The 25,281-nt window shown below is 40.1% G+C and overlaps 1 protein-coding gene across 1 annotated transcript in view; it reads right to left on the bottom strand.

The window, feature by feature from the left end:
* Window positions 1-25,281, bottom strand: part of LOC126106195 (proclotting enzyme) — a 161,117-nt gene that overhangs the window by 34,839 nt on the left and 100,997 nt on the right. Inside the window, exon 7 of the mRNA XM_049912459.1 lies at window positions 16,195-16,305. Within this exon, the coding sequence (XP_049768416.1) occupies window positions 16,195-16,305 (111 nt within the window). The remainder of the gene's footprint in view (window positions 1-16,194; window positions 16,306-25,281) is intronic.

Below are 25,281 nucleotides of genomic sequence, written 5' to 3'. Positions count from 1 at the left end.
TATAGAAGTTACATATACATAAAATATCACGTCAAAGTACACTACGCAATGTCGCACGCAGGAAGATATTATTGTTATCTAGCGCACTTAAGATATATGGGAATTTGACCCTACCGCCAGAGCGCAATAAGACCAGGCCGCTCTCCAGTACAGCCCTATAACAACTTAAAAACACGAAAAATGGCAGCCATTAATTGGCTTGACATAAAATCAGCGTGGAAAATAATGGCAATCTTTGGTGAATCTACAACAAATCCAACACTAAAAGATAATTTAATATTAATAGTTTGGAGGAAGATATGTAATTCCTCAGAGACAGCCGTAAGAAAGTGAGGATCCGCTCGAATCCCAGTTACGGCAATCTTTGGTTAGTATGTCAATTTGTTTACTCTGTAGAAAATACGAATTTAATATAACAATCATTTCACGATTCCGTGATTTACAAAGACCTGCAACTTTCATTATCATCATCATTCTACAAGGGATGGAAAATGGGTAATAAGTCTCTCATTTTCGGCCACCTCCTCCAAAGCAGCTAGGGAAGTCACTTAATTAATGAGTTAGTTGTTCGAGCTCTGTAGACAACAGTTGGGATACTAGCGGCCCGTTTTTTGTAGTGAAGTGAACACCATGTATTCTTTCATTTCTTTATCTGTTGTTAGGTAAAGTTGCAACATATAGATGGGGGAGTATCTGTTAGTTGTCACGTGTAGTGAGATCATCGCTGGTTCATGGTATGGAGTCATGGTCTGCTTCGTGTTTCAACGGTTTTGAATATGTTTTACGATGAGGGCATTTGTGAAGATAAATCTAGTTCTATTCTGCAAACTACTCCTTCGCCATCGTTGATATGTGTATAGGATACTGATCCTGCTAAAAACAGATTAATACCGCGGGTTATAGTTCCTGCACTAAATGGGACCATAAGAGGACTGTTTTTCTTTCAATCTCTGATCGGTCGTGAAATGAAAACCCCAGTCAAAGTCAAAATTGTTTTATTTGCAACATTTAGCTACACATTCCACCTAATTCTCTGCACAGTCGCCGCTCTGACATAGACGTTTGTCGTAGCGTCGTACCAACTTCCCCATACCCACGGACCGAGCGAGGTGGCACAGTGGCTAGGACACTGGACTCGCATTCGGGAGGGCGACGGTTCAATCCCGCGTCCGGCCATCCTGATTTAAGTTTATCGTGATGTCCCTAAATCGCTCCAGGCAAATGCTGGGATGGTTCCTTTGGAAGGGCACTGCCGACTTCCTTCCCCGTCCTTTCCTGGATACAGGCTCCCAGGTAGATGCTATTTTCCTTGACTTCCGGAAGGCGTTCGATACAGTTCCGCACTGTCGCCTGATAAAAAAAAATAAGAGCCTACGGAATATCAGACCAGCTGAGTGGCTGGATTGAAGAGTTCTTAGCAAACAGAAGACAGTATGTCGTTCTCAATGGAGAGACGTCTACAGACGTTAAAGTAACCTCTGGCGTGCCACAGGGATGTGTTATGGGACCATTGCTTTTCTCAATATATATATAAATGACCTAGTAGTTAGTGTCGGAAGTTCCATGCGGCTTTTCACGGATGATGCTGCAGCATACAGAGAAGTTACAGCATAAGAAAATTTTAGCGAAATGCAGGAAGATCTGCAGCGGATAAGCACTTGGTGCAGGGAGTGGCAACTGACCCTTAACATAGATAAATGTAACGTATTGCGAATACATAGAAAGAAGGATCCTTTATTGTATGATTATATCATAGCGGAACAAACACTGGTAGCAGTTACTTCTGTAAACTATCTGGGAGTATGCATGCGGAACGATTTGAAGTGGAATGATCATATAAAAGTAATTGTTGGTAAGGCGGGTATCAGGTTGAGATTCATTGGGAGAGTCCTTATAAAATGTAGTCCATCAACAAAGGAGGTGGCTTACAAAACACTCGTTCGATCTATACTTGAGTATTGCTCATCAGTGTGGGATCCGTACCAGATCGGGTTGACGGAGGAGATAGAGAAGATCCAAAGAAGAGCGGCGCGTTTCGTCACAGGGCTATTTGGTAAGCGTGATAGCGTTACGAAGATGTCTAGCGAACTCCAGTGGCAGACTCTGGAAGAGAGGCACTCTGCATCGCGGTGTAGCTTGCTGTCCAGGTTTCGAGAGGGTGCGTTTCTGGATGAGGTATCGAATATATTGCTTCCCCCTACGTATACCTCCCGAGGAGATCACGAATGTAAAATTAGAGAGATTCGAGCGCGCACGGAGGCTTTCCGGCAGTCGTTCTTCCCGCGAACCATACGCGACTGGAACAGGAAAGGGAGGTAATGACAGTGGCACGTAAAGTGCCTCCGCCACACACCGTTGGGTGGCTTGCGGAGTCTAAATGTAGATGTTGATGTAGATATAGATGAGACCGATGACCTCGCTGTCTGGTCTCCTCCCCCAAACAACCCAACCCAACTCCAACTATACCCACGCCATAGAACGCAGCCGCCTACGCTTTCCGCTACTTCTCTAGGCCGATCTGCGACTCGTTGTTTGTGCCAGAATGCTGCCCTCATAGGCAGCAGTTCGTCTGAGCAAAGATATGAAAATCAGAAGGAGTCATGTCCGAGATGTATGCTGCGAGGTCAAACACTTCCCATGAAAACGTTGCAAGAGAGTCGTTGTTAAAGCTGCTGTGAGTTCCTGCAATACTGCCGCAGTTTGCAGTCACGAATGATAGTTACGTTATTTGAGATTAATGGAATCAGGCGAAAACACCTCACCGAAAGACAGCACCCGCTTCACACTTGGCGGAGGCCTCTTTTTTTTTTTTTTTTTAAGACATCTTTATTTGTTCACTGTGTGCTCGTGACTGAAAAGTGCGAAGTAACGTAACCGACGTGCACTCTAGGGACACTGTGCAACACATCGGCGCAAAGCTTCATCAGATTTCACTATCGTTTTAATTTCGTAACCGATCGTAGTTTTCAATATAAAATAGCCCTCGTAATATTACTCATAGCATGAATATACTGACCGTTAGAAAAACGACTATCTTTGTTGAAATTTAGAGAGTTCAGTTGTTCCTTAACGCCACTTATGTAATATCCATATCAGTCAGTTTTTCAGTGAAACGAGAATTATGCTAGGGCAATACTCCTGTATTTTTCTTTGTAAAGTTGCATTTTAAAACGTAGCCCATCGTTTCTGCCTTTGCTTTGATACCATCAATTTCATTTCCTGTGTCATCTATAAGTGCCTGGACACTATCTCTGGTGCCAAGAAGAGCCTTTACATATGATCATAATTTCTTTGGTTTTTTTGGGACGTCTTTCGATAAGATCTGCTACCTTCCTGACAGCCAAATGCGTTTCATCAATCATTTATGTATCTATTTCTCAACACTTTGTTTTATACGTCTTGCACAATAGTCGCTTTTTCTTTATGTAGACTCTACACACAGGAAGGCCTCTCTCATCATGAACTGTTCTACTACGTACACACGTATTCGGTGCTTTGTTAATTATTCTACTAAAATTCAGCCACGTTTCCTCTTCCGGCTCCTTCCCCAAGCTCAGTGTTGAAGAACATCCCTACTATCTAACTGTGATTTTGCCTAAAATTTTGGTTATCGATATTAGCAATCCCCGCACTCAGTTATGTCGTATTACGTCCCGTCCCCCTATACTGTCAAACTCCCTTTATCTATAAAACCAATGACGATGGTCCCTTATAGCATGTTGACGAGGAGACATAGCTTACGAATAAAGTGGCTGGAATCAAACCAGTATGGTACAGTTATCTGAATTAGAATCGTGTGCTGTCATTGGGTTCTACTGAACGAATCTTTGAAGACTTAATCGTCGCTTAACGTTACTTCCACCACAAACAGGATAACTTCTAGCGTGACATGCTGTTCTGTTAGAAATTTACTCATAAATTACGTTCCGCTTCATGTGAAATGAATTACTGGTGAACTTTTCCACCAGTTCTTTTTATGCCGCAAGTTGTGTAAAATTATAGCATAGTACACTTAATGAAGTGTCTTTGCTACATAAAAGAAGACAGCTACTGTCCTTGAGATATGAATTAATCACACACACACACACACACACATATGCCTTCTCAAAAACCTTTCGAAAACATTGCAAGTAATGAAATTAGTTTGTAGTTGTCCACACAATTCCTTTTTTCTGTTTTTTAAAAAGATTTTGCTAACGAGTAGTTTCATCCACCTGGAATATGACTACATCTGATACAAAACGCAAAGGTGACTGAGAACAACTTTAACGTCTGGTGCACTGGTCTTCACAAATCTGTTTATTTCATCAAAGGAATATAAATTTTTACTCTCATTTACTCTGTAATTGATTCAGTTTCAATCCTTGTTGTTTCCTGTAGCTACATTTGGCACAATTCGCTTGGAACAACAATTTTGAAAATTTATTTTTGGATAGCATGCGCCTTGAAGAATTTTTTTTTCTTTCAGCCAAGTGTGTTTCGCTGAAGCTAAAGCATCAACAGCGTTTTTATTTTCTTTGTATTAAACAACACTGCTTTTAACTATTTGTACATACAGAAACTTTCAGTTTTCAATAAAGGTATTCACAAATTAGCAAACAGAAAATTTTTTACATGTACCTTGTTACAATACACTGTGGTTTTCTATATTTTGCGTTATAGTTATTTTCTGTCACAATTCATCATCTGCAACCATGGAAAACTTAATGCAGAAAGTTATTTACATCGAAAATTTATGACTAGGAATGTTATAACTAACTGTTTTATTCTGTGAGGAAGATCGTGTGTGTGTGTGTGTGTGTGTGTGTGTGTGTGTGTGCGTGTGTGTGTGTGTGTGTGAGTGTGTGCGTGTGTGTTTTCGAGTTTGAGTTGTCTGATACTTCTCTGAGGGCAGAGATACATTGGAGAGAGCTGTGTATTCGTTGATCATTTTTTTCCTTCAGCTATGGCTTTCTGTGTTTGGTAATTTTGCTCGGTTATTAGATTTTATGTGGGCGCTTCTTGTTCATGTGTATTTCTGTGGATTTTATGTGTGTTTATGTTATGTGTGCCTGTGTTTATACGTTGGTGATGATCTGTTTGTTTTTGTGTGCTAGGTGTCCCTTTCATTTATGTTTTTATTTTTTGATTCAGTTTATCTGTAATATTTGTGACATATACTTTCTACACAACTATTTGTTTGATTATCTGTAGTTCATATTTGTAGTTTTCTTCATCGAACGGGTTTTATTCAGTCTGTACAACACGTTTTGGATACCAGTCTATTTGTGGCTGATTGTGTAGTTTGCGCTTTTTTACTGGTGGGGATGAGTTTCCTGAAAACAGAAAATTGATGATAGTTGTTGTGTCTTTCTCTTGTGGGGTCAAGAAAATTTAACTCCTTGTTATCTTGTGTTTTTACAGTAAATTTTGTTTTTGGATGGACTACCTTTATGCCATTGGCTAGTTGTCTGACGTGACTGGATTTTCCATCTAAAAGGCATATGATGCCAACTACAGAGGGATGCCAATATACTATCCTGTACTGTGTAGGTCTTGCTATTGTTTCAAACATGTGACTAAAGAAGATGTATGTTAGGAGTCCACTGGCTACTGACATAATGAAACAACAAGAAAGGAAGAGTAACTCAAACCTCAGTGCATGTCTGATAAGGGAGCTAATTGCAGAAAAAAATTAGATGTGTAATGAAGGACAAAAAAATTAGTATACTGTAACGAAAAATTAAAAAAAAATCCAGAAGAATAATGAATAAAATTAGCAACAATGAGGCTCTTGTCACAAAAGGAGGCAAGGGCAGCATTGTGGTAATAAAGAAACAGGAGGAATCCAAAAATAAAACCCTAAAATTTCTAGAAGACAGGGTACATAAGCTAAAAAATGCTTTCATACAAAGATACCCCCCCCCCATGAACCATGGACCTTGCCGTTGGTGGGGAGACTTGCGTGCCTCAGCGATACAGATAGCCGTACCGTAGGTACAACCACAACGGAGGGGTATCTGTTGAGAGGCCAGACAAACGTGTGGTTCCTGAAGAGGGGCAGCAGCCTTTTCAGTAGTTGCAAGGGCAACAGTCTGGATGATTGACTGATCTGGTCTTGTAACAATAACCAAAACGGCCTTGCTGTGCTGGTACTGCGAACGGCTGAAAGCAAGGGGAAACTACGGCCGTAATTTTTCCCGAGGGCATGCAGCTTTACTGTATGATTAAATGATGATGGCGTCTTCTTGGGTAAAATATTCCGGAGGTAAAATAGTTCCCCATTCGGATCTCCGGGCGGGAACTACTCAAGAGGATGTCATTATCAGGAGAAAGAAAACTGGCGTTCTACGGATCGGAGCGTGGAATGTCAGATCCCTTAATCGGGCAGGTAGGTTAGAAAATTTAAAAAGGGAAATGGATAGGTTAAAGTTAGATATAGTGGGAATTAGTGAAGTTCGGTGGCAGGAGGAACAAGCTTTCTGTTCAGGTGCCTACAGGGTTATAAACACAAAATCAAATAGGGGTAATGCAGGAGTAGGTTTAATAATGAATAGGAAAATAGGAATGCGGGTAAGCTACTACAAACAGCACAGTGAACGCATTATTGTGGCCAAGATAGATACGAAGCCCACACCTACTACAGTAGTACAAGTTTATATGCCAACTAGCTCTGCAGATGACGAAGAAATTGAAGAAATGTATGATGAAATAAAAGAAATTATTCAGATAGTGAAGGGAGACGAAAATTTAATAGTCATGGGTGACTGGAATTCGAGTGTAGGAAAAGGGAGAGAAGGAAACATAGTAGGTGAATATGGATTGGGGCTAAGAAATGAAAGAGGAAGCCGCCTGGTAGAATTTTGCACAGAGCACAACTTAATCATAGCTAACACTTGGTTTAAGAATCATGATAGAAGGTTGTATACATGGAAGAACCCTGGAGATACTAAAAGGTATCAGATAGATTATATAATGGTAAGACAGAGATTTAGGAACCAGGTTTTAAATTGTAAGACATTTCCAGGGGCAGATGTGGACTCTGACCACAATCTATTGGTTATGACCTGTAGATTAAAACTGAAGAAACTGCAAAAAGGTGGGAATTTAAGGAGATGGGACCTGGATAAACTGAAAGAACCAGAGGTTGTACAGAGTTTCAGGGAGAGCATAAGGGAACAATTGACAGGAATGGGGGAAAGAAATACAGTAGAAGAAGAATGGGTAGCTTTGAGGGATGAAGTAGTGAAGGCAGCAGAGGATCAAGTAGGTAAAAAGACGAGGGCTAGTAGAAATCCTTGGGTAACAGAAGAAATATTGAATTTAATTGATGAAAGGAGAAAATATAAAAATGCAGTAAATGAAGCTGGCAAAAAGGAATACAAACGTCTCAAAAATGAGATCGACAGGAAGTGCAGAATGGCTAAGCAGGGATGGCTAGAGGACAAATGTAAGGATGTAGAGGCTTATCTCACTAGGGGTAAGATAGATACTGCCTACAGGAAAATTAAAGAGACCTTTGGAGATAAGAGAACCACTTGTATGAACATCAAGAGCTCAGATGGAAACACAGTTCTAAGCAAAGAAGGGAAAGCAGAAAGGTGGAAGGAGTACACACAGGGTCTATACAGGGGCGATGCACTTGAGGACAATATTATGGAAATGGAAGAGGATGTAGATGAAGATGAAATGGGAGATACGATACTGCGTGAAGAGTTTGACAGAGCACTGAAAGACCTGAGTCGAAACAAGGCCCCCGGAGTAGACAACATTCCATTAGAACTAATGACGGCCTTGGGAGAGCCAGTCCTGACAAAACTCTACCATCTGGTGAGCAAGATGTATGAAACAGGCGAAATACCCTCAGACTTCAAGAAGAATATAATAATTCCAATCCCAAAGAAAGCAGGTGTTGACAGATGTGAAAATTACCGAACAATCAGTTTAATAAGCCACAGCTGCAAAACACTAACACGAATTCTTTACAGACGAATGGAAAAACTAGTAGAAGTCGACCTCGGGGAAGATCAGTTTGGATTCCGTAGAAATACTGGAACACGTGAGGCAATACTGACCCTACGACTTATCTTAGAAGAAAGATTAAGGAAAGGCAAACCTACGTTTCTAGCATTTGTAGACTTAGAGAAAGCTTTTGACAATGTTGACTGGAATACTCTCTTTCAAATTCTAAAGGTGGCAGGGGTAAAATACAGGGAGCGAAAGGCTATTTACAATTTGTACAGAAACCAGATGGCAGTTATAAGAGTCGAGGGGCATGAGAGGGAAGCAGCGGTTGGGAAGGGAGTGAGACAGGGTTGTAGCCTCTCCCCAATGTTATTCAATCTGTATATTGAGCAAGCAGTAAAGGAAACAAAAGAAAAATTTGGAGTAGGTATTAAAATCCATGGAGAAGAAATAAAATCTTTGAGGTTCGCCGATGACATTGTAATTCTGTCAGAGACAGCAAAGGACTTGGAAGAGCAGTTGAACGGAATGGATGGTGTCTTGAAGGGGGAATATAAGATGAACATCAACAAAAGCAAAACGAGGATAATGGAATGTTGTCGAATCAAGTCGGGTGATGCTGAGGTTATTAGATTAGGAAATGAGACACTTAAAGTAGTAAAGGAGTTTTGCTATTTGGGGAGCAAAATAACTGATGATGGTCGAAGTAGAGAGGAAATAAAATGTAGACTGGCAATGGCAAGGAAAGCGTTTCTGAAGAAGAGAAATTTGTTAACATCGAGTATAGATTTAAGTGTCAGGATGTCATTTCTGAAAGTATTTGTATGGAGTGTAGCCATGTATGGAAGTGAAACATGGACGGTAAGTAGTTTGGACAAGAAGAGAATGGAAGCTTTTGAAATGTGGTGTTACAGAAGAATGCTGAAAATTAGATGGGTAGATCACATAACTAATGAGGAAGTATTGAATAGGATTGGGGAGAAGAGAAGTTTGTGGCACAACTTGACCAGAAGAAGGGATCGGTTGGTAGGACATGTTCTGAGGCATCAAGGGATCACCAATTTAGTATTGGAAGGCAGCGTGGAGGGTAAAAATCGTAGGGGGAGACCAAGAGATGAATACACTAAGCAGATTCAGAAGGATGTAGGTTGCAGTAGGTACTGGGAGATGAAGAAGCTTGCACAGGATAGAGTAGCATGGAGAGCTGCATCAAACCAGTCTCAGGACTGAAGACAACAACAACAAACAACAAAGATACCAGAAATAAACACAGATATTTTCAAATACCATCTCATACGTATTCACAAAACAGAAAATTAGACAGTTAAAACCACAAGATCCTAAGACACCCACACTTAACAGCCTGTCAAAAATCCATTAACAGGATATACCGATAAGCCCAATTGTAAATTTCAGTGGTGCACCTAAGTAGCTCCGAGCCTGAGAAATACACACATACTTACAGAAACATTGTGTACACACTAACAGAAGCATACACAACACTGAAGAGCTGATACAAAAGATGGAAATGTCAAAACACCCACAACAGTCACTCTTCCATCATGCGACATCACATCCTCATACGTAACTCTGCCCATCGCAGAAATCATCAACAGCATCAAACAGCAATTAGAACAATGGAAAGACACTCCCAAATCACACATTTAAGAAATATCAAATAATTCTGGAATTAGTCACAGAGAAAATATGATTCCGATTTGACAACCACTTCTACTCACAATAGGATGGGCTTCTACCCAACATCTTCCTTAATCACAAACAAACAAAATATTTGAAATTATAGTAATATAATAAAATATTTGAAATTATAGTAAGACCCAAACAATACAGCAGTATATCAGAATCGCTATGTAGATCACATCTTCTAGATCAAACGCCCAGTTTCATCCAACTACAACATCCATCCACACAGCCATACACAAACTGAAACCACTCAATCACACACAAAACATTCTGGTCTTCGATACCTGCTTGCATAGATTGAATAAAAATCCGCTCAGTGAAGACAACTGAAGAAATGAATTACAGAGAATCAAACAAATAGCTGTAGAGAATGAATTTGACTCGAACATTGTAGACAAACTTAACCAAAAAAAATTAAAACAAAATGAAAGAGACACCGACAACACACAAAAAATCATCGATGACACACAAATACAGAGAAACAGAACATAAATATACACAACCCAAAAAAATATACACAAGAACGCATGAACAAATGGCGTCCACAACAACAAGCAAATGATACTATGTCATAACAACAAGGCAGCTCATAGACTAGGTATCATACTCACAAAAACAAGGATTGATAAGCCCAGAGAAAAGATCTACATCTACATCTTCACCTGAATACATACTCACTATTCACCACACGGTGCATGGTGGAGGGTACCCAATACCACAACTAGTCGTTCTACTCGCAGTCAGAGCGAGGGAAAAACGACTATCTATACGCCTCCATATGAGCCCTGATTTCTCGTATCCTATCTTTGTGGTCCCTAAGCGAAATAATAAATCGGATTAAGAATTAAAATCCATGAAGAAGAAATAAAAACTTTGAGGTTCGCCGATGACATTTAATTCTGTCAGAGACAGCAAAGGACTTGGAAGAGCAGTTGAATGGAATGGAGAGTGTCTTGAAAGGAGGATATAAGATGAACATCAACTAAAGCAAAACAAGGATAATTTAATGTAGTCGAATTAAATCGGGCGATGCTGAGAGAATTAGATTAGAAAACGAGACGATTAAAGTAGTAAATGAGTTTTGCTATTGAGAGGATATAAAATGTAGACTGGCAATGGCAAGGAAAGCGTTTCTGATGAAGAGAAATTTGTTACATCGAGTATAGATTTAAGTGTCAGGAAGTCGTTTCTGAAAGTATTTATATGAAGTGTAACCATGTATGGATGTGAAACGTGGACGATAAAATGTTTAGACAAGAAGAGAATAGAAGTTTTCAAAATGTGGTGCTACAGAAGAATGCTGCAGATTAGATGGGTAGATCACATAACTACTGAGGAGGTATTGAATAGAATTGGGGAGAAGAGGAGTTTGTGGCACAACTTGACCAGAAGAAGGTTTAGGTTGGTAGGACATGTTATGAGGCATCAAGGGATTACCAATTTAGTATTGGAGGGCAGAGTGGAGGGTAAAAATCGTAGAGGGAGACCAAGAGATGAATACACTAAACAGATTCAGATGGATGTAGGTTGCAGTATGTACTGGGAGATGAAGAAGCTTGCACAGGATCGAGTAGCACGGAGAGCTGCATCAAACCAGTCTCTGGACTGAAAACCACAACAACAACAAGCGAAATGTATGTTGGCGGCAGAAGGATCGTTCTACAGTCAGCTTAAAATGCCTATTCTCTAAACTTTCTCAGTAGAGAAATGTAAGTTAATGCGAATAAGTAGCAAAAACAAACTTGTAATGTTCGGATACAGCATTAGTAGTGTCCTGCTTGACACATTCTACAAAATGAATGTCTTTTTCCCTCCAGGGATTCCCACTTGAGCTGCTGAAGCATATACGTAACACTTGCATGCTGATCGAACCTACCGGTTACAAATCTAGCAGCTCACTTCTGAATTGCTTCGAAGTCTTCCTTGAATCCAACCTGGTGCTGACCCAAAACACTCGAGCAGTACTCAAGAACAGGCCGCACCAGCATCCTATACGCGGCCTCCTTTATTACAGATGAACCACGCTTACCTAAAATCCTCGCAGTAAACTGAAGTCGATCATTCGCCTTCCCTACCACAATCCTCACATGCTCGTTCCATTTAATATCGCTTCGCAACGTTACGCTCAGATTTTTAAACAACATCACTTTGTCAAACACGACACTACAAATGCTGTATCCGAACGTTACAGGTTTGTTTTTCCTACTCATTCGCATTAAATTACGTTTTTTCTAGATTAAGAGCCAACTGCCATTCATCACACCAATTAGAAATTTTGTCTAGGTCATCTAGTATCAACTTACAGTCACTTATCTTCGACACATTCCTGTACACCACAGCATCATCAGCGAACAACCCCACCCTATCCGCCAGATGATTTATGTATGAAGAAAATAGCAACGGTCCTATCATACTTCCTTGGGGCTCTCCTGATGTTAACCCTGTCTCCAGTGAACACCCACCGTCGAGGGCAACATACTGGGTTCTATTACTTAAGAAGTCTTCGAGCCAGTAACATATCTGGCGGCCTATTCCGTACGTACATACGTTCGTTAACAGTTTGCAGTGAGGTACCGTGTCAAATGCTTTTCGGATATCTAAAAATATGGAATCAGCCTGTTGCCCTTCACCCATAGTTTGCATATATCATGTGAGAAAAGGCCAAGAGCAGTAACTCAGTACAGCAAAAACTAAAAACACAATATACCTGGTATTCATTAACTGACTTGTCAGGATAGTATTTCAATTTATAATGGAGAGAAAGTAGAAATTTCAATATTAGGTACGCGAAACATAAAAGAGCACTTAAAATAAGGTCTATCATTCTTGATTCGCAGGACGCCTTATGGATACGGACCACAGACCAACAGACATCAACAGCGACCTAAAAGTCTCCCACAAGAATTAATAACTGAAGAAAGCTATCAAATACAGAAATTCGTAGTTGAAAAGAAATAATAAATGATTACACAGCTCTCTGCAACTAAACCCTGTTCTTTGCCCTCAGAGAACTGTTAGACAACCCAAACTCATAAACCTCCCCACACACACACACCCACAATCTTCGACAGAGAATGAAATAATATTGACCACAACACTACCAGTCGTTAATTTTCGATGTGAATAACTTTCTACATTAAGTTATGTATGGTTGCCGACGATAAACTGTGAAAGAAAAATAGCTACAACCCAAAACACACAAAACCACAGTAACATGGTATATATAAAAAAATTGCCTGTCTACAAATTTGTGAATACTTTTCTTAAAAACTGAAAATTTCTAAATCAGAAATTTTTGTGTTATTTCCTGGGAAGGATATAAAAAATCCATTGATGATACAGTAACAAGCGATACATGTCTGGGTAAAAAGAAGATAAAATTGTGTCTGTTCAAGGCGGATCCTATACAAAAATAGATTCTCTTGTATTTTTTTAAGTTTTGTGTACTCTCCTGCATCAATAACATTTTGATATGGCCTGTTATTGACAGGAAGTGTTTATCGAATATTTCGCACAACTTTCCAGCAGATGTGATGTAACTTATTGAAAATCTTGGTCTGCACTGGCACTTCGTTTACACTGACCATACAAGTTGAATTTAGTTTTGAAAGCTACCAATTTTCTTGTTTTAGGGTATCCAATGAGGCTTTCAGTAGCTGTATTGTCTGTCATAATATTTTATGAGAACTGCGACTGTACATAATATAATGTTCCCCTTCCTGTTACATGTCACTCTAATGACATTACTTAAGTATAGTGGTTATTTGTTGGTATTGATTTTCTTTGCCATTATATGATGGAAATCTGGGGTCTAGGGGTATCGTCTTTGACTAGTAATCAAAACATTGTAGATCCCAGGTTTGATCCCAGCCACTGCTTAAAAGGTGGACGATGACTTCCATTTTAAGGAACCATCCCCGCTCTGTCTTGTTAAAGAGGGCGGAAAGACGCACAGAGTACAGACAATAGTTCAGGTATATATGACGACGTAACAAGCATAGCATGAAGATGTGAAAAAAGACGTAAGAATATTGGCCGGATAATCCAGCAAGTAAAGAGAAATAATAATCTAGTAATCATGGGGGAGTGGAACGAGGTAGTAAGAGAAGGGATAGAAGATGATGTTACAGGAGAATACGGAATCGGTAGTCAGAATTAGAGAGGAGAAAGGTTGACTGATTTCTGCACTACATTTCAACTAATAACAGATGATATACTGCTCAAAAATCGAAAGAGGAGAAGGTCTGGAAACACGGGGTAATTTCAGACACATTACGTCAAGGTCAGACAGAGATTCCGAAATCACATGCTGGATTGTAAGACATACCCAAGAGCAGATACAGACTCAGATCACAATTTTGTAATACTCAAGAGTACATTGAAGTTTGAGAGAATCGTCCTAAAGTATCAATGCGAAAATAAATAGAATACTGAAGTACTGAAGAGTGATGAGATGCGTTTGAAATTTTCTAAGACTGTAGATTTTGCGATAATGGAGTTCAGCTGAAGAGAAATGGACATTTATAAAACAGGCAATCACAGGAGTGTGACAGACATGGTTATAATAAGGTAACGACGAAGAAACCTTGGCTAAGATATGTACTTGAACTGATCGACGAAGGAAGGGCGTATAAAAATATTCACAGGAAGACTGGAACACAGCAATATAAATCACTTAGGTATGAAATAATTAGGAAGTGTAGGGAAACCAAAGCAAAAGAGATGCAAGAAAATGTAAAGAAATCGAATAATAAATCGATGTCAGAAGAACTGCTTCAGTATACACAGAAGTCAAAACAAACTTCGGTGACGTTAAAAGCAAGGGCAGCAGCGTTAAGAATGCAATGCGAATTCCACAGATAAACACAGATGAGATACATGCTTGGTGGAAAGAATACAATGAAGACAGCCACGAGGGAGAGAACTTGTCTTATAACCTGAGAGAAGAAGAGGTGTGAGTCGATATGGAAAACGTGGAGAAGCAGTAACAGAGTCAGAGTTTAACAGAACTTTGGAAGACTTGCTTAAATATGGCCTGATAACATTCCTTCGGAATTACTAAAATCATTGGGGAAAGTGGCAACCCAACGACTATTGATACACATTGCGTGTAGAATGTATGAGATTGGAGATATACCATCAGACTTTCGGGAAAATATCATTCACACATTCCCAGAAATGGAAAGGGCAGAGAACTGTTGCACAAGCAGCTTAACATTTCATCCATCGAAGCAGTTGACAGGAATGACATACAGAAGACTGAGAAAGAAAACTTAGGATCTGTTAGATGACGATCAGTTTAGTGGTTTTGACGGTGTGCTTAGAAACCGAAGCAAGACTTCAGAAAATTCAAGGAATGTTCATAAGCTTTGTCAACCTACAGAAAGCGTCTGACGATGTAAAATGGCGCAAGATTTTAGAAATTCTGACAAAAATAGGAGTATGCTATAGGGAAAGATGGTGAATATATATTATGTACAAGAACCAAGAGGGAACAATATGAAGCGAAGACTAAGAACGAAGTGTTCGGATTAAAAAGAGTGAGAGAGAAGGATGCAGACTCTCCTTCCTGATGTTCAGTCTATACATCGAAGAAGCAGTGATGGAAATGAAAGAATGGTTCAAGAGCAGGGCTAAAGTTTAGGGTGGAAGGGTACCAATGATAACAAGTCCACGAGTATCCAACATAAGATTTAATTTAAGGAAGAGATTTCTGACAATGTACGCTTGAAGCACAGCATTATATACCGTTCCTATTTCGTACAGACACACATTGACTCTTCTGTCACACCTTCGGTACTGAAAATAATATGACTTTCTTGTGTGGGCGTCTCCACTATACCGCTTTGCATTGGATTGCACATCCTCCTGGTGAAAGGCTATCGGTGGCATCATCGGACATATGATTCATTCAGGATTGCACTAAAGTGGGGATATTATGTCTGAGGTGAGGCGGTGTGATAGATGTCTCTCTCTCTCTCTCTCTCTCTCTCTCTCTCTCTCTCTGTGTGTGTGTGTGTGTGTGTGTGTGTGTGTGTGTTCATCTTTTTTCCTTACCTATTACTTCATTTTACTGTAAATTGCGTGTCAATGGAAACGTAGTTCTTAAATTGGTGTTGTTTTGATCGTAGACATATTTTATTTTTTGCTCTATGGCTCTCCATGTGAAATAACTTTCCTGCTAGGAAACACTACATATATAGACTGAGAGACTCAAAACAAAAAAAACAACAGCACAACAACAATTTCCTTCGTAGATCACAGAAAATTCATAAAACAATTATTTGAAACATGTTCGTTTAAGCACCATGAAATTCAGGATTACGAGACATATGAGTTAATCTTATCTATAAAGTAAACAGCACTGAACTAGGCACTGAAGAAAAATGGCCGTAAGCATTAATAATACAATAAATAAATAGCATTAATTTTAGAACGTAGTATTTCTAAACAACATTATCCTGTGGAAGCAGACTATATGGTTAAGTAAGTTGTTAGACAGTGTGTGACAATATTGTTGTTAAACTTAGGATCATGTGTACGTACTTGGGATGTGCTTTAACCTGGACCACTTTGTACTGCTCTGGCTGCGAAGGCTCATCCTGACGTTTCAGGTCAATATCTCCCATCAGAACCGTTAGCTGCGATGGGCTGAACCTGCGACATACAAAAACATGGTCAGATAATAGCGCTTTGCAAGCGGTTTTCGGCAGTACGTGTAATAGTTATTGCATTTTAGGTGATTAACTGCTAAAGTACATACTGGAAAAGAGGAAATTAAATTAAAAACAACATATTATTGTGATTTTTCGTCGGACGTCAAGGCGAAATTGAGAATTGTGTAGAGTGGAGCAAGGTGGGGGTTATTTGAAGGAATGACCACTGTGCTCCCCGTTGATCTTTTACATAGATTAACTTCACATAGCCACTCATAACTCCCTGCAGAGGTGTGGTGCTTTCCTCGCTCATAGAGCTAAAATAGTATCGCTCGTTAGCTAAAATAGTATCGCTCGTTACATTTACCACAGCTTTCACCGAACTCGGAATAAACTAATATTGTAAAGCGAAAGCATCACTGCGCTTAGGTAATGTCACAGGTACACAACTGAGCCTTGAAATTAAACTGTGCCTGAAACATATTGTAACGATTTTCAGCACGTAACACGTAGTGGTGACATGCTGATCTGCACCATGACGTCAAGGCGGACGGCGGAAAATTACAACTGTCCAGTGTGGAGACGCAATTTGGAATCTGTGGAAAGCTCTTTTTGACGTACAAATGTTTCTGCTATCTTCTTCTGATTTATCAGTTTTCTGCTGAGACAAACGTTACAATTCTGTGCAGTGGATGTTTCACATAAATTCTTATAATGTTAGTTAACTAATATTCCGATACAAACACTTTTTGATGATAAATAACGCTCTCTCTCTCTCTCTATTCGTTTAGTCGGTTCCGACTCTTCGTGACCCCATGAACCAAATCACGCCACTTTTTCCTGTCTTGCACTTTCTCCCGTAGACCTTCCAGGTTGGAACACATTGCTTCTGTGATGCCATCGATCCATCTCGTCCTCTGACGTCCTCATCTTCTAGTTCCTTCAATCTTCCCCAGCATTAATGTTTTTTCCAGCGAGGCATGCCTTCGCATTGTGTGTCCAAAGTAGGTCAGCTTTTGTTTTAACATTAGACCTTCATGGGAGAAATCTGGTTTAATTTGCTCCAATATTGATCTGTTGGTTCTCTTTGCAGTCCATGGAACTCTAAGACGTTTCATCCAACACCACAATTCGAAGGAGTCAATTCTTCGCCGCTCAGCCTTTCTAATGGTCCAGGTCTCACATCCATACATCACAACTGGAAAGACCATAGCCCTCTTTGTTGCTAGTGTTACATCTCTGGACCTTATAACCTTGTCAAGATTTGACATCCCCTGTCTACCGAGCAACAGGCGTCTTCGGATTTCATGGCTGCAGTCGCCATCAGCAGAGATCTTGGGAACCGAGATAACTGAATGTGGTCACTACCTCCATGGTTTCTCCTGCTATATCCCACGAATTGGTAGGTGTAGTTGCCATAATTTTTGTTTTATTCACATTCAGCATAAGACCGGCCTTTTCACTTTCGTCTTTCACCTTCAGTAAGAGTGTTCTCAATTCTTCTTCACTTTCTGCCAACAGGATCGCATCATCCGCGTATCTGAGGTTGTTTACATTTATTCCAGCTATTTTAATTCCTGTTTCTCCTTCATCTAGCCTCGCATTCCTCATAACATGTTCTGCATACAGATTGAATAAGTACGGTGACAGTATGCAGCCTTGCCGGACCCCTTTCTGAATCTTTATCCATTTCGTTGTTCCATACATAGTTCTCACCGTGGCTTCTTGATCAAGGTATAAACTCCGTATCAGATGAATGGGGTGATCTGGTACTCCCATGTTTTTCAGTACGTTCCATAATTTGTTGTGATCGACGCAGTCAAAGGCTTTGGCGTAGTCAATAAAGCAGAGGTACACATCTTTCTGGAATTCTCTCGCTTTTTCCATAATCCACCGAATGTTAGCAATTTCCTCTTCCTTTCCTAAATCCAGCTTGTTCTTCTGGTAGCTCACGATCTAGATATTGGCGAAGTCTATTTTGTAAGATTTTCAACATAACTTTGCTAGCATGTGAAATAAGTGCGATTGTTCGGTAATCTGAGCATTCTTTAGAACTATTCTTCTTTGGAATGGGGATGAATACTTATCTTTTCCAGTCTTCTGGCCACTGCTGCGTGATCCATATTTTTTGACATATTGAGTGCAGCACTTTCACTGCATCCTTTCCGGTGACTTTAAACAATTCTGCTAGTATTTCATCATGTCCACTAGTTTTGTTATCAGCCATATTTTCAAGGGCCCACTGGATTTCGCTCTCCAAAATATCTGGCTCTAGTTCTAAATTAACATTAACCTCAGCAGTAGGAGCCCTGTCATGATGCAGTTCTTTCATGTATAGGTCTTCTACATATTCTGCCCATCTTTCCTTAACATCCTCTGCTTCACTCAGATCTTTCCCGTTTCTATCTTTTATCATTCCAATTTTTGCCTGGAATTTTCCTTTAATTTCTCTAATTTTCTTATAAAGATCTCTTGTCTTCCCCATTCCATTACTGTCTTCAACTTCCTTGCACTGTTCATTAAAGAATATATTTTTATCTCTTCTAGCTAATTGCTGAAAATCTTTATTTAATTCAAACATAGCTGACCTATCTCCCTTGATTTTTGCTTTCCTTCGTTCTTCTGCAACTTGCAGTGCCTCAACTGATAGCCATCTAGCCTTCTTACTGTTCCTTTTCTTGGGAATGTGTTTCTCTGCGGCCTCCTTGACAGTATTAGCTACTTCTGTCCACATCTCTTGCGAGCTTTTGTCCTCCAGCTGTAATACATTAAATCTGTTTCGTACCTCTACAGCATAGTCGGAGGGTATAGTGTTAAGGTCGTATCTGCAAGTTGGGATACTTTTTGCTACATTCTGAAGTTTCAGCCGAAATTTTGCAATCAGGAGCTCATGATCTGATCCGCAGTCAGCCCCAGGTCTTGTTGTACCTGACTGAACCGCGCTCTACCACCTCTGATTACAAAGTATGTAATCAATTTGGTTCCGGTGTTGGCCATCTGGCGAAGTCCAGGTATATAGGCGTCGTTTTGGTAGTTGAAACAGAGTATTAGTAATTATCAATGAATTTCCTTGGCAGAATTCTAGGAGTCTCTGTCCAGCTTCATTTGTTGTACCAAGACCATATTTCTCTGTTATACCTTCTACAGCTTCATTCCCACTATTGCATTCCAATCTCAACTATGAAGACGATATCCTTTTTTGGTGTTGAAAGTAGTAATTCTTGTAAATCTCCATAGAACTGGTCAATAATTTCCTTTTCAGCATCGGTTGTTGGTGCATAAACTTGAATTACTGTGATGTTGAGGGGCTGACCTTGAAGTCTGATGGACATCATTTTTATATTTTATTGATTGGCGACTCCATGTTGTCTTGTGCACTACGACCAGATAACAGGTATACTTGAAAAAAGAGACAGCATTGGTCGTATATTTTTTACTATCGCAAAATCGATTTTCTGTCACTGAGTGACCATCTTCAGTGCTAGAAGTTAAAAATTTTTTCACATTACGATCAGAGAGTGCAACATAGAAAATCACAATTACATCTGCATATGAACATAACATTTGTTAGAAACAAACCTATATTGTATAACTTAAATTAGGATGCACTGTTGTCACTAAGCTTACGGCAATCACATAGACTGAGGTCGCTGTTTACCTGCACTTGTTCAGCAGACCTCGGTGTGACGGGGCTTGACACGTCCTCTATGTGACATGTGTCACGTGACGACATAGTATTACTGGTTTTGCGAATTTTTATATTTGCATCCCATTACAGCTTTTCTCACTTTATCACTAACTATGAAGGCTACTCCATTACTTCTGTTGTTATCGTGCCCAGAATAATACACCATATGGCCATCCGAAGCAAATTCTCCCATGCCAGTCCACCTCATTTCACTTATTCCCAATATGTCGATGTTAATTTTCTCCATTTCTCTTTTCACTATGTCTAGTTTTCCTTGATACATGGATCTTACATTCCATGTTCCTATGCAGTGCTTCTCTTTGCACCATCTTACTCTTCGTGAAGCTCCTCTCAACCTGGTTCCCCCCGGAGATCCGATCGGGGAACTTGAAACTCCGGAACATTTTGAGCTGAGCGAAGCCATGGGGTTTTCTTGGGACAGTTCAGTGGTGGTTTCCCGTTGCCTTCCACTGTCCTCCAACTCCTGTCTGCTCACCGACTCAGTTTCCCGCTGGGGTTGGTTACCCAACCTTCCGCTGAGTTGCTCGGCTTAACAGGGGCACCACGTGTAGGTAGGAAGTTGGAGAATTGAGGTGACAGAGGCTGTGAGAACTCTCTTGCTGAGTTCTTGTAATCGCGTATCACCCCCATTTCATGCCAGAGTCTCATGACGTCAACAGAGACCCCTCCAGGTCATAACGCTACCCATGTATTATTTCGCAGATTCCAAAACACAAAGATGCCCATACTTTTTCTTCTTATTTCATGTGGCAAACTCAGTCTTGTACATTTTTTTTAGTCTAATCTGTTTAATCACTAGTAGCATTTGTAGACTTAGAGAAAGCTTTTGACAATGCTGAGTGGAATACTCTCTTTCAAATTCTGAAGGTGGCAGACGTAAAATACAGGGACCGAAGGGCTATTTACAATTTGCACAGAAAGCAGATGGCAGTTATAAGAGCCGAGGGGCATGAAAGAGAAGCATTGGTTGGGAAGGAAGTGAGACAGGGTTGTAGCCTATCCCGATATTATTCAATCTGCGTATTGAGTAAGCAGCAAAGGAAACAAAAGAAAAATTTAGAGTGGGAATTAAAATCCATGGAGAAGAAATCAAAACTTTTGAGGTTTTGTAATTCTGTCGGAGACAGTAAAGGACCTGTAAGAGCAGCTGAATGGAATGGAGAGCGTCTTGAAAGGAGGATATAAGATGAACATCAACAAAAGCAAAACGAGGATAATAGAATGTAGCCAAATTAAATCAGGTGATGCTGAGGGAATTAGGTTAGGAAATGAGACACTTAAAGTAGTATGTGAGTTTTGCTATTTGGGAAGCAAAATAACTGATGATGGTCGAAGTAGAGAGGATACAAAGTGTAGACTGGCAATGGCAAGGAAAGCGTTTCTGAAGAAGAGAAATTTGTAAACATGGAGTGTAGATTTAAGTGTCAGGAAGTCTTTTCTGAAGGTATTTGTATGGAGTGTAGCCATGTATGGAAGTGAAACATGGACGATAAATAGTTTAGACAAGAAGAGAATAGCAGCTTTCGAAATGTGGTGCTACGGGAGAATGCCGATGACTAGATCTTCATGAAGAAGACAGAAAGATCGTTATTATCCTTCGAATAAAGTCTTACTACTGTCCCGAGGCGCAGATCGACGATGAGGAAGCTCAAGAAAACTACAGACCCATTCAACGGTTGCGAAGCATCGACAGGAGGACTACAGCCGATGGTCGTCATAATGAACAGGATGTGATTACACGACCAGTACGCAAGAACCTGCAAGAATCGTCATACAGACGACCACTGACAGGACCCACATCCATGGTGCCGTAGTCGGCTCCCATGAGAACTTCGCTGGTCGTCTCCAAGGGAGGAGCCTGCCCTGTGGCTTAGTGGTTAGTGTCGCTGACCAGCGTGTTGTTGGTCGCCAGTTTAAAGATGATCACCAGCAGTTATTTATTATTTAGTATTTACCGTTTCTCTTCTCGATATATTTTATGTGTGTACTGGTGTATATCCTGGAATATTCTATTTTTGTATAAACAGCTGTATTCTGGAATATTCGACGTTTGTGTAAATAGCAACACTCCCCATCGAGTAGCTCAGCTCTGCTCTGTCTGTACATTGGTATCAGTACTAAACGAGCATTAAGTGCTATGTATTGTACTTCATTCGCGACCTTGTCTGCGAATTTAGATTTGATTGTGGTGTCGACAAGATAAAATTTTCTGTGGTGAATTTTACAATCAATAAAATTGGAAAAGTTAAAATTCCACAGGCGGTTATAGGTAGTTTTGGTACAACTTCTAGTCACTTAATAAGTACATCAATCCACAATTTTTTTGAATACGTCACTGGGGTCGCTGAAACACCAAAGTCAGTTAGATGGCGCAGAGGTTAGCACGATAGATTTGAATTCTTGAAGAGGAAGAGTCAAACATCCATCTGTCCACTGAGATGTAGATATCCTCAGGTTTGCTTCAGTTACTTCAGGTGAGAGCCAGGAGTATCTGTTGAACAATGCTACGGCTGATTTCGTCCATCTCGAGCCTGAGCTCCATTTCCAACGACGGGACGTAAGCCCTTACCTCTTTCATCTTGAAAGAGACGTCGAACGGCATAGAACAAATTGTTGCAGGTAGCCCTACAGTTTACGCGCGGAGACGGTTCATCCCCGGCGGGAGAGACGCTGGACGCTTCCAAGCGTTATTTTCACCTCATAAAGTGCTGGTTGTGAAGTTAAAACTCTAAATTACTATTTACACAAGTTTTTAAGGCAGAGTATTAATAGTCGGTAACACTGTTGAAACGTGTAACGTGTCCCAGTCCCAACACTACTCGTGATGAACGGCGAACACTCACAAACTAGAAGAAGCCTGGTGTCTGTAAACGCACTTTAAAACTGTCGCTCTTAAGTTGGAACTGATTTCCTTGATCTTTCTAAAACGCGCGGAAAATATAACATAATTAGTTTTCCGTTTATCTCTATGCGATCACTTACACAGCGCAGATTGTCAGAAGTGGACGTGGATCGTGGCGCACATACTTCAGTAATGCTCTACTCTCAGGAGGAAGTAAGAGTGACTACATGCTTGAGAAAATAAAGGCTCCTGAACTAGACTGCGCGAAAGGATCAATGCAACAAGCACTGGAGAACAAGACTGCGCCTTACTTGATATGTCGGCTTAACGAGTCTGTTGCAAAGGAGATCCCCAAAGCCATAAAAACTAGCACACCTAGTCACTCTTAAAAAAGGGAATGACAAGTATCCCATACTGATTAAATCCTACTGGCGCATTTGTTTTTTATGTAACTTAACCAAAGGGGACCAGAGCTTGCTCTCCAACAGAAGCAAAATAACTGAAGGGACTCAATGGAAACAAGTTTGGGTTTCGGAGAGGGATATTGCTGACAGATGCCATTAATCCAGCATTGAGCATTGTACAATATACAGTAGATGCGCATGCTGTGGGAAAATGGTAGCCGTCGAAGGAGTGCTCGATAACCTGAGGTGGTCGTCATTTTTCTCATGACTGCGTCCTTACAAAGCCAACTTCTTTGTACAAAAATTAAAGCAAGCAATAACGAAAGGACCTTCAAACTGCTCTAGTTTCGGTCCCATATTTTGGGACCTAGGCATAGACCCCAGTCACAAAAAGGAAAAAAAAATGATAGCGGCCCAAACATAACAGTCTGTCTTTCATAGCACAGATAGAATACAGGACAAAGATACAAATTATGTCTAGAAAATGAAAGTTGCTGTTCTTAAAACAGTTCATACATAGGCGATTCTGGTACTATTGAATACCAGTTACATTTTTGAGGACAATTAACTATTAGAACGATTAAAATGACCAAAACGGAAGCGAACAGAGACTGTAACTGTGATACGTTACGCCTTGTGAGCAAGTAGTTTACAAAGAGTATTCTTACGGAAAAGAAATGAAGTAAAGAAGTATCAAATTAGCGGTAACATGCAATAGTAGGTTAATATGGAATTGAGGGCTGAAAATATAGAAAACAAACTAATTTTGGCAAAAAATGTAATATACTTAGACAATACATTTTGTGTAATGCATTTCACAAGAAGTCTACAGTTTTGTGGCTTAGTAAGGCAGTTTGGCTCTTTTTGTTTTCAGAAATCACAAGTATAATCTTTCTTCTATGTACCAGCACAACCGAGGTGGACCCACAGACATTAAGTCAAACTTTCCACCCAGAATTCTTCTCTTTTATCTTCGGAAAAATAAGTTATTCTACAAAGAATAAGAATATTTAACAAGTCGGGGGTTCGCAGATTACTCCGAGCTGAAGATCACAACGAAGTAACTTAAATACGAACGAACCCTCGCACAAGGTAAATTTAAAGGTGACACCACACGACTTACAATTTTATCTAGCAAAGATACATAGAAATTTAAAAGATGGAACCCAGTGGACGTCTCAAGGAGTATGGCGAGAGAAAAAAATGCAGGAAGCTACAAAAGTAAATTAAAGTACGTCTTAGGATCAAGCATACGAGAAGGGATCACACGAGACGAAGGATTCTGCAGGCATCCCTAGGAAGCCACACGAACAGAACGGGCGAAAGACTGTAATAATGTCCTGTAAAAGTGTCCATCGATAAATAAATTGAATACCATAAGAAAACGAACAGAAGCACATCAATCCACTTAACAATATTCATAGGAAATAGAGATCTGGCGAGATGTGCCAGGGATCGTATAAGGAGAGAGTGATTCTTCGATCTGACACTCGATGTGTGCTCCAACAAAATAGTAGGATGTAACATTCTTTTATTCTATAAAACGTTAAAATATCTTGACAATGTAGCTTTAGGAAGCACGACATCAAGTGAGCATTGCATAGGAGCTGTCGAGAATGTAGGTACGTGATACCATGGCTTGATCTTCAAGTATGTAATCATTTATAAGGAAAAATAAATAAATCACCGCCTTACACCTTAAAAAATCGAGTGCGCTCAGTGAGCATTTCAAGTAAAAAAGTAAATGTCGCGTGACTAGGGCCTCCCGTCGGGTAGACCGTTCGCCGGGTGCAAGTCTTTCGAGTTGACGCCACTTCGGCGACTTTTGCGTCGAAGCATTTCAGGTTGTTTAGCTGGATGCTGTAACTGTACCAGACGCCAGTTCCATCCACCGTAGGAATCTCGTTTTGATTACCAGTTCATGTAAATATCCGATCCCGAAGTGCTTTGAAAACTAACAAGAAACCATTATTTCACCTCGTATAACCAAATAAATATGATGTGATATACTTATTGTCTCGT

Source organism: Schistocerca cancellata, chromosome 1, assembly GCF_023864275.1.
Source record: "Schistocerca cancellata isolate TAMUIC-IGC-003103 chromosome 1, iqSchCanc2.1, whole genome shotgun sequence".
NCBI lineage: Eukaryota > Metazoa > Arthropoda > Insecta > Orthoptera > Acrididae > Schistocerca > Schistocerca cancellata.
This window is presented reverse-complemented; position numbering and strand designations above follow the sequence as displayed.